The sequence below is a fragment of the Platalea leucorodia genome (genome assembly GCF_965183815.1).
Source record: "Platalea leucorodia genome assembly, chromosome: 1".
Classification (NCBI taxonomy): domain Eukaryota; kingdom Metazoa; phylum Chordata; class Aves; order Pelecaniformes; family Threskiornithidae; genus Platalea; species Platalea leucorodia.
In genome coordinates this window covers 14,564,656-14,581,292 of record NC_138823.1, presented here as the reverse complement: position 1 = coordinate 14,581,292, position 16,637 = coordinate 14,564,656, and the positions used below count along the sequence as shown (strand labels likewise).

General features: G+C 43.2%; 1 protein-coding gene across 1 annotated transcript in view; it reads right to left on the bottom strand.

Moving 5' to 3' along the window:
• SNTB1 (syntrophin beta 1) overlaps window positions 1-16,637 on the bottom strand; it is a 116,365-nt gene that overhangs the window by 27,053 nt on the left and 72,675 nt on the right. Inside the window, exon 3 of the mRNA XM_082325358.1 lies at window positions 14,382-14,589. Within this exon, the coding sequence (XP_082181484.1) occupies window positions 14,382-14,589 (208 nt within the window). The remainder of the gene's footprint in view (window positions 1-14,381; window positions 14,590-16,637) is intronic.

The following is a 16,637-nucleotide window of genomic DNA, read 5'->3' as shown; positions in this document are numbered from 1 at the left end:
AGGGAAAAAAGAACAACTGCTGCCGAGGTTTTTCAGAACCAGCAGCCAGCGAGATTTTCTAAAGATAGGTAGGGGGTCAGCAGGGCTTCACCTCTGCATCTCCTAAAATTCTTTACTGACAGATCTTTGATTAAACTGGGCAGAAATAGACTAAATCCCAATTAAGACATTCATATTTGTGGCAGGGCTTGAAAGAGAAAAGAAAGCGATGGGGGGAGAGTAAGTTACAGCGTTTTCTAGACTTAACCTTAAAAATACAGGATCTGATTTCAATTATATTTATATCCATTCAATTCTACTGACGTCAATGGATTTACTCCTAAATTATTCCAGATGGAAATCAGGCTAGCTATTACCACATTTTCATGCATATAAACAGCACCCCTTTAAAAGCACCATTTATTCAAAAGTATGTCCTCAAACAGCATGCATCCTCAGATAAGCCAGCTAAAATCAGAAGAAGAGATAACCAGTGATCGGGAATGCCAGGGGAGAACTGCAGAGTGACAGAAGGGAAAGAAGAGATCTAGAGCAAACTTCCTTTGCTGTTATCCACACGTGCACATAACCTTCATAACCTGCTGCTGAATCCTGCACACTAAAACGATAACCTCTGGGGCTGACACAAGAGAACACGGTGGCTATTTGCTTGCCTAGCAGAAAAGCAGTCTGATCTATGTTACCTCTGAGACCGGTATTCCTATATTTCATTTTTCAGCAGCGCAGCCTGCCACACTGTTGTTTCCAAAACTCTGAACCCCTCTGCAGGTCCATGCAGGGCTACAGGTGCGTAACCATTATCAGTTAGTGGCTGGCTCCTCATAACCGTTTTACAGAACTGTTCACTCGCTTGGATGCGATCCTATAACCACAACCCATTCCTTCTGCTCGTGCTTGCAAATATCCAGCAGCTGTTTCAAGTTATTTGAAGGGGCTAGAGACTGAAGTTTTACTTGACATGTCCAGGGTAATAGAAACTGATGGTGTACATGACCTTTGACGAGTGCAAACAGCCCCTCTGTCCAATCTGAAGTGAAAGAAGACAGAGAAGCCAAAATTCCTCTCTTTGAGGTCTCCTTGCAGCTGTGAAGAATTAATCTTATAGGGTTATGAAAGGTTCAGGGAAGGCTGGTCTTATTCTTGCCAATAGGGGATATTTCAACACCTTCCAGCCCACCCAACAATTTGTACACCTGCCTGTGCCCAACAGTCTCTGCAGCTCATCGGTGGGCTGCTCCTTCCACTGTCACCTTCCCACAGGCTCGCGTAGCTCAGCTTCATCTCCCAATCTCTTCCAGTGCTGTCCCACTCTTCCCTTCTCCCAGGCTCTATTCGTCTTTCTGCACTCGTCCATTTGGCGTACGTCCCACAGGAACAAAAATCACAGCAGAGACACAATGTCTGATGTGTGGTTCCATATTTTCTCCTTCCTCTACCTTGCCTACTCAGATAGTTAGAGTTTGGAGCAGGGTCTGCTCCTATTGGTACTGTTTATGCTGCAATCTCGCACCATGGCATTCCAGGTTTGCCTAGTCCCTAGGCCCTCTCATACTAACATAATTTTTAATATTATTAACCTCCACAATCACCACCAGAATCAGTGCTGCTTTCTTCTCATTTCAAACTCTTGTAACAACAAAGCAAGAACCCAACAGTAAGTCAGCTCGTGCTCAATAGACAGCTTTCCCAAAAAACACAAAAGCAGGGGGCCTCAAGACAAAAACATCACATAAAAGGTTCTCGCATTACCCTGTGCAGCTGTGCAATCCCTCTCCACGCTTCTCCTCTTTGCAATACCTCCAGCATTCTTCCATGTCTTCCAGTTGCCTTTGCCTTGTTAACATCTGCCTGCAGTTTCGGGCATGCAGATTTAAACTTCTGTTTTGAAATTTTAGGTGGGAGAACGTTAATGTATTCTTTAACCCTATGATTCAGGGATCCAAAGAACATAGCAATAATAAGCATTTTTTAAGTGGAATGAACACGTGTGTGTTAAACCTAAAGTTTTAATGTATTGCCCCCTGAAGGGCCCTGCAGAAAGCCTCACAGGATGAGATGAGGCCAGAGGCAACACCATAAAACACTTCATAATAATGTACAAGCTTCACATTCCATAAACAAATAGGTAAGCTTTATTTCCATAGCAGGCTTCTCCTCGAAGTGAACTTTTTAGAGCCATTGCCATAAACATCCCTGACATTTCCAGTACGAAGCACAAAAAAGCAGCTATATCCATACTACACATCAGCAGCCTACTCTGGCCGATGTCTGCAACTATATTCAGCACAAGATCAACAAATGAATGTTTGCACAGCAGCATCTGCTCAGCAGAAATGTATAAATAAAAAAAGGCCCAACAATAACATGATGTGTTCACACAGTTTCAGGAATCTTCACTGCGGCTAACAGTCATTAGCGTCTAGTGATTAAAACCCAGGTGCTTCCTTCCAGCAGGGCTACTGTTACTGTAGAGCACCTGAAACTCAGGGAATCCAAATAACATCCAAGAAAACCTTTGGTAAGTCCATTTGTCTTCAACAGCAACGTCACTACGTTGGGAGCAGTAGGTCCAAACCCTCCTACAGAGTCTCCTTCTGATGTACACCCAAAGGAACAGCCACTTTGGCTCCAGAGCCCCTTTTTGTACCCTGACTATTGAACGGGTGCACTGTACAAGCCGATACGCCCTTCCAAAGGAAGGGGTGGAAATCCCTGTACTTAAAAAATATGTTCCACGGTATCCATCTAGAGCTCCGAGATGGTCCTCAACAGTCTTGCAGCTGGAGCTGGTAAGAATAGGTGTGCTTTTGCTGAAGTTGCTGAAGCTGCTGGCAAGATGGCTCACTCTTCATGACAGCATGCCATCTCAGTGCCACTATTTTTTAGCAACTTCTTCTGACTCTTCTGATCCCTATCTCCAATAAGTTTAACTTCTATCACTTCTTATACCTATGACTCTACTGCCGCTGCCTGACTTTTCTGAAAAAAGCCTAAGCTGTTAGAAGAGAAAAATACTTAACGTCACTATTAGACCAGAAAAAAAAAGTGACTCCATGGGACATTTCAGCAAGAGCAGCTCTAAAATGGAATGCAGAGTTTTCCATGGATCCTATTGTGTGGTTATTACTAAGGATGGTGTACCACATCCGTGCTGAAATTGCATTATTTCTGTGTGCTGTGCTAGTGCTGGAAAAAATCCAATGTCATTCCAACAGGCTCTGCCATGAGGTCAGGTGTGATACAACGGTACCTAACTTCTCTACCCCTATGGTATGTCTGATAGGATAAGTCCCCAATGCCTCATGTCGGTGTGAGGCCACTTCACTTCTTTCATGTCCACCCTCTCCAGGCCTTGGTAATGCTGCATGTATGGGGAACTCTACCAGGAATGATGCAAGGATGGGGCAGTTTCTCATACATCTAGAGAACTTTGCTCTTGCAGAAGATCCTGTTTTGTATTCTTCTACCCACTGACCTCCCCTTCTCACCCTGTCCCTTTCAGGCTGTTTTTCCTATCTTGCATCCAAAGTCTAATGTGAACACGAAAGATTGCATCTCTATGTACTTTGTGTATTTCCATTTGATTTCACTAGATTTTCTGTTTGAAGCAGTAACGGTTCTTCAGCCCTACTGATCAGTTTTCATTGCACAAAGAAGGGGACATAAAACTGTGTGTGACCTGTAGAAATCACATTTATTCTGTCTCTATTTCTCTGTCCCCTGCAGCTGGTTGTTTAGGGCTTACATTAAAACTGGAAATGTTGCTTTCTTATGTAGTCATTGTGCAACTCTTCCTTCCTGCCCTAATCCTTCAAGTGAGAAAAACAGCCAGGAGAAGGACATTGTGCATGTTGGGATTTTTGTCCATCTCTTCATGGGGATGATTAGCAAAATACTGTCTCTCCCTAGATTTCCAGTTGTAAAATGAGACAAAATCTGGCCCTTCGAGGGAAGTGTTACTTTTGAAAGTGATCAGAAACAGCTGCTTTCAAAACCAGTGATGCTGGCTGTTCGTGGTAATTCAACAATTGCTCTTAGGAATTTTACTTGTGAGGACAGAACTTTGCTGAAGTATTGCTAAATAGGGTATCTACTAATAAAAAAATACAGCAATGCTCCCAAATTCCTTGCAAAGCCATGATAATCATTAGATGGTAATCCCTGACAAGGTTAAATCTAATGTTATTCAATGGCTGTTCCCCAAAGTAGATTCCCTTTTGGTAGTAAAATCATTATCTTACTGTTTAAACATTCAGGCTTTCCTCTCTATTTCACAGTTCATAAAGCACCTTTATGGTGTTCAGATTTTTTTTTTCCAAACAGACAGAAGACAGTTTGTTTTTTCTGCTTTGATTAAATCCTACATCCCACAAGCAGTGAACCTGTGATACTGCTCTACTGTTTTTAATTGCTTCCTTCTATTAAGATGCCAACACTGTACGTCTTTCCTGCAGCCCCAGCACGATTTTGCTATGTGCCTGGCGTTACCGCTGTCGGGTCCGAGGTTAATGTGTACACCGTACAACTCATTAGCTGCACATTACTATCAGAGCCAAAAATCAACATGATTGATCCAACAATATGTTTGGGCTCGGGACCGAGGCTCAAATGAGGTCTCACCAAAAGCAAAGGTCAGCAACTTGGCACAAATTTTGCTGTGCACAGAGAACGCTTTTCTTCCAAACTATTCATCAGGGAAGGTACAAATGACAACTAATATGGGCCTCATTAAAAACAAGAAGAGGAAGCCCCTTGGAGAGGGCAAGGAGGCTCCCTCACTATCATTTTTTTTTTTAGTCCTTTCCTAAAGCTTTTATTTACGTTACAGTAAAGACACTGTGGAGCTTAAAGGTAGCTGTGGGGCTTGGGGTTTAGGAGACTTGTTAGACTAATTATCTTGATGCACACTATCAATTACTGTCCAGTTAAGCAGAGAGGATAACTCTGCAGGCAGAAATAAATCTTTAGAACTGAAGGATCTGGGGGAAGGGAATAAAAAGATTTTTTTTTATCAGCACTATTATTTCTTTTAGTTAAAACTCCAGTGTCAAAACATTTCCCATCTTAAAATAACTAAAATAAAACAGACACTAGTTTAAGAGTGGGAGAGAGAAGAGGAACGATACAAGAAACGTTTTCAACCATGGATTTGTTCCAAGTACAGTTCTTATGAGGATTTCACTCATAACTCAAGCACTCTTGCCACAGTCAAGCCCTGAAATCAGTACTTCAAAATATGCTATTTTACATATGGTATCATCATGTTCTTTCTTCCTCAGTAACCAAGGGTGTTGAAAATGGTATTGATACAATAATTAGGCTGTACAAGAAATACTTCCCTGCAGTCTCCAGAGTTGCTGTGTTGCAATATAATTGTCTAATGGCACATTTTTGTAAGGGCTGTCATGGTATTATGGGTATAATTTTATTTTTACAGGATACGATAATAAGGTAAAAGGCTGGCATTAATAGCCTTAGGAACCTATTACATAAACAGAGGTTGAGGATTAAAATTGAACTGGATTTGCAGAGGCTGTATTGAGTAAATGTCTTGCCACACTGAAAATTATAACGCATGTAACTTGTCCCTCTCCACTATTTTTTTTCAAACTCTCCTATTCTTCTAAAGGTCAATCCCTCTTTCCAACAGAGAACACAGCTTCTTCTCAAGGTATTTTTAGAAAATCTGTTTATTTTTCTCTGTTAACAGTTATTTGGCAAAACAGGATACAAGGCATATATTGCTTCTGCTTGTACCAGCAGCGATACTCTGCTCTTCTGCAATGCCCCTCAAACATTAGCCAGCTCATCTGTCCTAAAAGCACTTGTGGGTAGAGACAACGCACCTCTGATTGCAAGTTGAGTGGGTGAGCAGGATGGGGCAACGTTATTCAAAAACACAGGGGAAAAAAACAAAATGTTTTCCTCTAAATTAGGGCATTTTTACTAGGAATGGCTCTGCTTTTGCCAGGAGTTTCCTCCATGGGGATCAGCTGAGGGTCCTGAGGGGAGAAGGGCTGCAGGGCAGAGAGAAGAGGGGTTTTTTTATGGCCTATTCTGCTGCTTTCTAATCTATTTATTCATGCCATTAATCAAAAAGCTGAAATGGGAGTATCGTGCTAGAAAAAACATCCCCAATGACTGGGGTGAGAGGAATTTATACTGGGCAGAGCCTGAAGGTCAACACACCCCTAATGGGCCCCTCCATTCCCTTGAAGGTGATTTTTAACTTCAGGAGACAAAACCAGCAAATGAGAACAAGGTAATGCAGCTCGACGGGAACTTAATGTTTGGAAAATCTGGGATTTCCTAAGATAGACAATCCCTTTCCTTTCAAACTTCTTACACGCAGCCAGTAAGCAGAAAAATGCAGACAGACGAGCAGACAGCGCAAGGGCGTAGCTCTTGCAAAACACTGTCTTTCTCAGCACCCATCATGTCGCAGTGATGTGTAATCAGGGTAAATCAGCCCCAGGGATGTGAAAATAAATCTGTTTGCCCCGTACAACCAAAGTGGGATCTAGGAGCTGGAGGGTGAGCTGGGTGTCCACAGCGCTGCTCGGGTCAGCACAGTTAATGGGGGAGATGCTCAGGGCTTTGCTATTGCTCAGTCTGCATTTGCCTTGCTCTTTGTTTCACCTGACTTTGCCCCGAAGCATTGCCTTAATACCAGCCTCCCCACCCTAGATAACTCCAAATGCCCAGGATGAGCTCCACACCTTCCCCAACCCACGTGCTGGTCTGCAGGTTATCCTTCTCCCACCCTGCAGCCCACAGCTGGGCAAGAACAGGCGCTCCCCTTTCCTACCCTGCCACTGCTGACACCCTACTTGCACCAGTGGAAGGAGGTAGAAACACATCGGGGCAGACCACCAGTCGCGTTGACGCTTAAGTGCTTAAAATAATTGGGAAGGGTGCCCTCCGCTCCCCACTGACGGCAGGACTGGATATGGGTTCAGTAGAGGTCTCTGCTTCCTCACACAACACATGTTTTATTAAGGAGAGGCTCATGTTGCATTTAAATCGCATTGGAAAACCAAGGAGCATCACTGTCTCCAATTCCTTCACTGTCTTTCTTGCAATATTTACTGTCACAGGCTGAGAGAAAAAAGGAGGCCTTTCACCTGCTTCCTAAAGAAGAAGATCAAAGCCTTCCTTCACATCATACCTGTATCTTTGCTGCTTTTTTTTTCCAACTGAACTTGACTGCAACTATGTTCAAACAGGCTTTCAAACCTGCGAAGCCCCTAAAAGTGAGCTGACCCGGCATGTGCGCGAGGGGAGGTGGACCCTTTTGGACAGATCCAACTGCAGCTGCCAAGGCGAAAGATGGAGAGGCCCAACATCCTGAAAATTTAGCAAGACCTTGGAAGAAAATCCCTCATCTACCAAAATCTAGAAAGTCTCTTGTCCAGCAAAATCCAGCCCAGCCCAGCCAAGCAGCTGTTCACGTTTGGGTTGCGTAGAAGAAAGAGTTAAGCATCCACACCATGGCAGCCACACTGAGCAAAGTGGCCACTGCTCAGGACCACGCCGGGACGTGCTCCCACAGCCACCACCCCGCCATGTTGGAGGAACCAAGAGGAACAGCTCCCACACCCCAGGGAGAGAGCAAACCCCCCCCTTGTTTCCTTTCGGCATCCTCTCCTCCTTCCAAGCTACGGCCCATCATTTCCCCTCTCAAACCGTTCCCCGGGTTCGTTGGCGGGACATCTGCAGAAGTCCCTCTCTCGGCAGAGCCACGGGCCACCACATGGATCCCACCTGTGCCCCATGTCCCCCCTGCCCGCACAGGCACAGCTGCCAGAGCAGGAGTCACATCTCCGGGCTCACAATTCCTCCTGATGCAGGAAGAGAGAAGTTAAATAAAGCATGGCGGGATGATATTAAAAAGGAACTTTATTGTTGTTCCTGGGGTTCATAGGAACAGCGATAGCAATATGTTGTATTTTATGGAAAACTTAGGTCAGTTTTTAGGATTGTTAGAGCAAAACTGAGGGAGAGCAGGCAGGGTGTGATTACCTCTGCTGGGATCCAGCCAGAACTAACGCAACCTTTGTGGGAAGGGCGAGGGGACGTGCAGGGCCCCAGTTTACACTTCAGTTCCATTCCTGCAAGAATAATTTAACATCCGAAAGCTACCGCAGGCACAACAGCGCTCACTCACTATTTAACTGTGCTCCGTAATTACCTGATAGAGGGTTTTTTCTTCACTCTAACAACCAAACTGTACTGCAGAAGTATAGACTTTCAAGCTCAGGTCCTTCATGCCTTCCATTTACCATCGTATTCCTGTAATTTTTCATTATTTATTTAAACTTACTCTTCTTTCCAATCCCCTTGTACTGAGCACTTCTGCCTGACTTAGATTTATCATTTGCTTGTCTCTCATTGGCATGGGAAGAAATAGCACATGTGTTACGGATAAAGACTGGCAAAGTCTTTAATACAGTATGGTGAATGAAATGGCTGTTTTCAGCCTGAGTTTTCCTTAATATATCCATTTACTGAATGCACCTAAAGCAACAAGAGAACGATGTTAACTGCTGATAAAAGGGGCCTGTGGAGGAACCTTGCTGAAGCTGGGAGAGGAAATTACTCTTCATGCTATTTCAGGTTTACGTCTTTCCTAAGAACAGGCTGATTGTTATCCCAGATAATGAAGACTGTTAATGTAATTAAGTGCTCTGTTGTGGTGTTTTACAAAGCAAACAAATAAGTTCCAGAATTAATAAGCTGCATGGTTAAGTGACACAGGGCAAAAGCAGGACTCTTCATTTGGATGTAAGTGCTCCACAGCAAGCAATTAGCTGGGATTGAAAAGTACAATTTCTAATTTAGGACACACAGAAGATTTTCCGATTTGAGCTATGTGTAATCTCCAAAAGGTCAGGTCAATTTTAAGATTATGACCAGCTGTATATTATCAATATGAGAAATCAGGTGCTTCTCTAACTACTCAAAACAGGAGGCCAGGACCAAATTGCCTTGCTCGTCTTCCTGGGCATTACAGATGGGTAGTATTTCCAAACATGCCTAGATAATTAGTAAACAAAGCAGAGACTGGAAGAAAAGAACAAAAAAACCCTGTAGAGACTAGAAATTGCAAAGAAGACCACACTACAGGAACGTAATTTCCTTGCAAAGAAACTAGGCATTTGAGTTACAGTTTTCTTAGCAAACGCCCATGTTTCTAGCGGGTTATTTATCCGGTTAAACCATATGCTGATTTGCACTGGGGGTTAAGACACAGTACAACCCAAAACTCACTGCAGTTTCAGCCTAAACAAACACAGGTACTTTCCGGGGCCGGAACACAGACCTGGGGATTAGCACAACCCGAATTTTAGTCCCGAACATGCTTCTGGTTCAGTCTGTGCAGCCTGATGAGGCAGCTAGCCCAGAGGAAGAGTTACGCACTGCCTAACCAGGCAGCCCTGTTTCCCAGTCCCTGCCTCTCTGCTACTTCTCTTGCACTGGGATTTGCATTTGTCCTAAAACCTGCAGAAAGCTAATGCTACTCGACCGAAAGTAATGAGTTTTCTACCAGTGTAACTATCTGATCTGGCTCAGGGTCAGACAAGCACTGCCACTGCCGCGATGGAAGAGCTGGGAGAGCTAAGGGGGAGGCCGCAGCCCCAGCCACAGAGACAGCCATGCCGGGGTTTTTAAAATGCTGCCTAGCAGCTGCTGTGCTTCCTGGGAAGGTGGTTAAAAACAGATATTCATCATGTTAAATAAAGGCAAAATGTTTTAACTGTGATGGACTGGTAGTTTTCTCATGCAAAGACATTTTAAGCTTGCTTTTACAATTTGGAAATTATATAAAATTTTAAGACTGAAGCTTCTCTCCCATTCTTTGAAACTCATTTATCTGTGATGAGAATAACAATGTGGCTCTGTTGCTGTCTACTTGTTTTGCTAACCAGTGAACATACTTCCAAAGGAAATGGTAAAACAGAAACATTTTCATTTCATACTGGGGAAAAAAAAAAAAAAACACACCTCAAATACACTCTTATGTCATTTGCCTAAATCTTGTTTGGACAGCTTGCACAGCTCACAATCTTACTGTTATCACTCCCTCCTCTGAATTAGAGCAAGAGCAGGAAGATAAATATAATACTGCAATATACGGCTTGATACCGAAGAAGATCACTCTGCTGTGACATGCCTCGCACTTCAGCTCTAACACGACAATACGCTTATCTAAGGTTTGAGGAGACTGAACAGCCTGTAATATATTAACACACCCTTCATTTCGGAGATAGTGTCAGGAGCTGATAAACAGCTCCAATTCACCGTGCCGCTTTGGTTATTTCCCCTCCGGTATCAGGTGTTTCTCTGATCCCCACGCCAGATCTGCGAGGGCAGCCGCACGCTTGCCCTGCGCGGGCAGAGCGACGTGAACAGGAACCAAACGCCGGGGTTAAGATCTACTGAGAAAAGCCCATAAGGGCACTTTTTTTCTGCAGCTTCAAATATTAACATTCTAAAAGACAACTTGCAGCAACTCCTATTTTTAAGTTTCTCAAAGGAGCCTTGAGACCATTTTAAGAAGCCCGTTGCCTATAAGGCATTTGACATTCAGAAAGGAGAATGGTCTCCGGCTGCAGAAGCGCTTTTTCTTTCCTCCAAGCCTACATTTAAAGTGTCACTGGCACAGCGAGGACAGGGAGAGACGAGCTCGGGGTTTCATTTAGGTTGTTTTTTTTTAACTGACCCAGCTACAAGCCTGGCGCCTGGCTACAGCTTCAGCTTCCCCTGAAACCAGTCATGCTTTTGCTTGTGTGGCCGCCTGCTGAATTGGCAAAACCTACCTTTGCAAAACCACTTTTGCCAGAACACCTTTTTGTGTTTGCACTAAAGAGGCAAAAATGTAGATAAAGCTTTTGCCAACGATATCTTGGTCTATTGGAACAGACATTACGAAGTGATAAAATAAACTACCATTTCCTCAGTGTTTTAGCTCTCCAGTACCAGAGCCGCATTTGCTCCTCACAAAGGAACTCAACGGTCGGTGGATAAGCGTGAGGAGAAAAGCAGCGATGCCTGTTTCAGCTCCTCTGTAAACCACAGGATGTGCAGAACTATAAAAAAGAGGGGAAAAAGAGAGGTGGAAAAGACATGTCTACAAGGATTGCAAGGATTCCTGGAAAGAAGACGGGCAATTAACACACACACATGGAAAAGCTCCTCAGTTAGGATGACATTACTAACTTCTTTTTTTGTCTTTGGTCACTAAAATTATCTTTACAGGGAGCATTAAAAAAAGGAAAGACGTGGAAAGATTAAAACCCAGACGTAGCTGTTCCCTCCCGCTTAGCACGCTTGTTAATCCCACAGGTCTTGCTGAAGTGAAAAGACAAATACAAGCAAGAAAAGGCGATGGGGAGCACACACACTTCATTACAAACCGGTACTTGACATTTCTCTTAGGTACAGAAAAATTTTAGGATGCTGGTAACTAATATAACTCCCTAATCCTTGGCTGGCTTCAGAAACCCTTGCCATAAGGTCAAGGTCAGGACAAGGTTAGTGCCTTAATAAAAGAGGAAATATGGCATCTTTAATGATTGCTTCTGGCTGTTTTTCTCCTTACCTATAATAATGCCACAGTGAGTGTTTGCTTTCTTAAAGTGATGCAGAGCTCTCTGCTTTACCTGCTGACAGACCCTCATTGCCCACCCCGGGACCTGATGGTGGACCTGCAAGATGGATGTTTCATGTTGAAGGCCACAAATTTAGGGCTGTCTTCACAGGGAAGTTCAGTGAAGGTGGAAGAATCCTGTTAGCATGCAATTGCATAGTACCTTAGATAACCTACTATTTATTTTAATGTTACCCACCTGAGGGAGGCTCCGCTAATGAATCTATTTTTGTAGTACCATAAAGGTTGAAGTTTAGAGCTAAGTTTAGAGCAGAGACATATAAAAAATGTCAAACCAGGAAACAGCTTAATGAAAGCAGAGAGTAATCACAGCAAATTACAGTGAAATTTCTATGGGATTATGGTTTGCATTCCCCAAACAAGCAGAGGAATTCATCTCACTTAGCTTAATTCCATTTTGCTGAGAATTCACTGTAAGGATATGCTATGTAAGTAACATAATGCGATGCCATAAAAGCTGTCTTAAAAGTTACAGTCTAAGATACTTTTCAAAACAGAGTTCAGATTTCTTCCCACTGCAGTCTATGGAAAAATAGCAAGATATGCCACAAATTATCACAGAGAAAAAAATTAATAGTAATATTAGGAGGAATACAAGGCACGTTTTATTTTGTGGCTACTAATAATGAGGTCCCTTTCTAAACTCCAACGTTTAGAAACCAATCAGCAGTGGATGTGATAGGGAGGGTCACCCCAGGAGAAGAAAGCTGGTATTCCTGGGATGCTTCCAAGAATCACTGCAGAATTTAATGTCTCCCCACTGGCAAACTCATGTTTGCATCTAAGAAATGCCTTGTGGTCAGCACCTCACCTAGCAGCCTTGAACACCTCCTCTGAAACAGTATACATACAGCTTGCATATATATGCACAGTATATATACACCTTCCTCTCCCACCCTGCAGGTTATCTTTCTTTCACCCAGGCTTTACAGCCCACAGTCCAGGAACAAATAAAAGCAATTTCATATTGCTTTTTACCGTATGTAGTGATTTTCTCTACTTTTCAACAGATCTCCAATACGAGAAGAAACTGGGAACTTTTAATCTTACTCCGTTACTATTGCACAGCTCTGGATGGTTGGTTTAGTGGAAAAAACACGTTGACTTTTGGGTAACAATGTCACTGCAAATCTCTCAAGGCTAATTCTTGATGACAGCCACTGTAAATACACTGGAACGTGCACAGAGCCACAGCTTGGCCCTATTAAAGGCAACAAAAGTTTCACCACTAAATTCAGCAGGACCTTGAGCTGGTCCGTAATAAGTAACATGAAATAACATCTCAGTCCATAAGGCAAAAAAAAAGAGGAGAAAGAAGCGTGTGAATGGGATATTGTGTATTAACTGCAAGGAGAGAAAATTCATAAACAGAAGGGTGCCACGTGTCTGCTTAAAATGACCTGTCAATATTTTACATATAAGGTCTATATGATCTGCTACAGAGGAGTTACCCTTTCAGAGGAGAGGATTTTGCAACAGAAAAAGCCTCTTATATTCAGCTTTTCATAAGTTTATAGAAAGGGATACAAAAGGGAAAACAAGATTAAAGACCCCCACGGCTGTACAGTTTAATACTGTTAAAATTTACTTACCAGTGCTTTGGTGTTTTAACCCCAAATTATTCTCCCAAATTTTTACATTTTCTACAGCACTAAGCCACAGAGTTGTGCTGTCCTTCCCACTCTGCAAGCTTGGAGGGAGGGACAGGAAAACATACAAAATCCACCTGACACGTTTTGCTATCTTTGCCTCGCTACAAGTGGTGTGGACTGACCCAAGTTTTGCTAAAAATTAATGGTGTGCCTTCTTAAAGGACAGACAGATAGAAATATGGCACCTGTGCCTGTGGCTCCCATATTTTCATCTACAAAATCCCTGATAGAGCTAAAATGTACAGTATTTTTTTTTTTCAGGGCAATTGCAGTCAGCTTTCCACACCTGTGCTGGATGCACAGGTTGAAAGGGCAGTGTGTATATAGTGGCCATGTTTCCACGCACCCCAGCTGGAGAGGCAGAGATGGTCTAACGGCCATCCAGGCAATATCTGGATGGAAGGTATTTCTAGGCACAATCCTAACGCCGTTACCGTAGCAAATCCACACTTAACAGTTGGTCCAGTGCCTAAAACAAATTCTGAGACTACTGATTTAAAACCAGACCATCTCATACTGATACCGTCCCTGTGCATTCATGGGTTGACTTTCCACAGGTCAATGGATCCCAAACTACTTTCGAACTGAACACCAGCTTTCCCCTGTGGCATAAAATATTTTGAGACTCAAACTGTGCAAGGCACAGCAGAGGGGTGGACCATGGACCAAGGAACTGGTTACTTCCCAGGCTGGGAGTAGGAAGGTGACATTTCATATACATGAACAGGAGACATAACAGCAGGGGAGCTTGAGGCTGGTGTCAGTTTTTGTTACTCATGTCCCATGCCTGTACTTGACAGATCAAGAGACTTCTGATCTCCCAGGGAAGTCTTTGCTAATTGTCATACAGAAGCAAAGACTCAGGCAACCTTCTAGTTTTTTGTTTTTTTTTAAAAGCACAAAAATTGGCACATTAAGAGAAGAAAGGTCTTCATGGAAAGCTAAATCAAACCCCAGAACATCATTTAGCATCTCCACTTCAACAAGGCTGAATTCAGGAACAGAGAGCGAGCGAGAAAGAGAGGGCTTAGAAATGAAAATAAGAATGTTTTCATTACCTTTTCTGCAAGCCAGCCTAGATGCCTGATCTCTCGACTTCCAGCAATCCCTGTTTTACCCAGCTGGTCTCTGACCTCTGCAATCACCTTGGGGATGAGCTCATTGACACTGGAGTGGATGGCATTGAACCAGGCCTGGGCTGTAGCCGAATCCTTACTCCTGAGCACCACGGTGTGCTTGCCATCAGGTGAATGAACTTCAATAAGTCTAGAAAAACAGGGGGGGGGAAACATTATGTTCACTCAGATACCATTAGGTGGCTAAATTTATTACCTTGCTTAGTGTTAGCAATAAGTTAAAAAGAAGGACACTAATATCAAGACCTAGCACTAAAAAACTTACCTTTACAACACCTGAACAGAGTAGGATCATCTTAACTGAAGCCAGGTCTGTACTGGCATTATGGTAAAATCCTTGAGAAGGGGATCGTCCAGTGCTGACGCAATCCCACATCTACCATGTCAAAAGGAGTTTCAAATATAAAGGCAAGAGGTGCATTCACCCATTAACATCCACTGACACGGCAACCACCCAGAACTGCACGGGAGATGACTGTGGAGAAGCCAGGGATAAGCTGCTGCCTTCTTTAGCTGAATATCACGGCACAGCCAGAGTTTCTCAATGTGTTTATTTCACACATACATAGCTAAATGAAAACCACCCTCATCCCAAAAGGAGGGGTTTTCTTAGGATTGTGCTGTGGTTTCAGTGACACCACTAAGCATCAACCAGAAGCCTAGTGTAATTGGCCTTCTCCAGGAGTTACCGATGTCCTCAATGCTCCATTTAGATCCTGCTAACAGCGGCAGCAAGAAAGTGCTAACCACAACCATATGATTGCTGCTGGCAGACATCTTTTACAGTTTTCAAACTCTTGTGGAGAGAGATTTTTTTTCCCTAAAAACATGTTTACTAGTCCATCCTGTGGGCTTCCACCCCACCACTGTGGTTTGAAAAGCACAGGCGAACACAGTTTCCAGGAAAATGAATCCTGTCCATCATGGTTATGGGACCTGTGCCAACACCTTTGCTAACAACAACAACAAAAATGCTTTGAGAGGCAGCTGCAGCTATTTCAGCTCTGTTCTCAGTGAAGTTATTAGTTATTAGTGGGGCTTTGTGTGCTCTTTATAGCTTTGTGGGCCACTTTTACTTGAACATTTGTTAAATAACCCACTAAGTAATAGTCCAGTTTATCTTTGCATAGTGATTATAAAACCAAGCCCTAGTCATTGCCCATCACTCAACTCCGTATCACATTTGTGCCTTTTCGTGATACACATACGGTGACTGCCCCTGAATGTTACCCACACAAATTCAACCTGGGATCTGAACCTAAGCACGTACTTCTGTCCTGTGTATTGCTGCCCGATCTCTGGGACACACAACGACTCCTTTCTGTAGCAGAAAAGTAATTAGTTCAGTGGAATTTATTCAGGTTGAGGTTCAAGACTGTACTGCAATGCAAATATTTGTTATGCAATTACAAAATCTTACAATTTGGAGCTTAACTAACAATTAAGAGGTTTTAATTAATTGGTTAAACCAGAGCAGAATCCAAAATAGAGGGTGACTCGATCTGTGCGGCTCTCTGGGGCTGGGAGAGCGAGGACCGCTGGTCTCGTGTTTGTCCATTTTGGGAAGGGCAGGTCTCCACGTAGACACTGCTCTAAAGATAGAAAAGGTCATGATTTTCCAAACTCAGCAGCTGAACTGTTCAGGGTCCTAAATCACTGTTTGCATAGCTTAAAAATCGGGTTGATTTTTCAGAAAGTGCTGAGCCAACACAGTAACGTGTGTTTCCTCGGTAAAGCTGCTGGAGCTCAGCACTGTCTGAAAATAAAGGCTCTTATTTAGCCACTCCAGGATGCACCGAGGATTCAACCTCAGGTACCAAAAGGAAAATTCCTTGTCAGATGATGATGGTGAATAAGAAAACTATGTTTGTAGATTGGCATGTTCCCAATCACACTGATTTTTTCTAAACTACCAGAAAAAGCTGTCTCCCCAACAGTTACCATTTGTGTCCGATGATCATTACGATCATGCACAGCTACCACGCCCTGGTCTGTCTTTCCATCAGAAACACTGCTGTCCCACTGCCCTATGAACTTGAGGTTGAACTTGTTCTTGTAGGCAGCTATCAATGGAAACAAACTATACAGGCTTGGATTTTCAAAGTACATTGTGGTCATCAGTGAAACACTGCTTATTACTTACAGAGAACTTCATAGCACGAGATCTCATGGCATTTT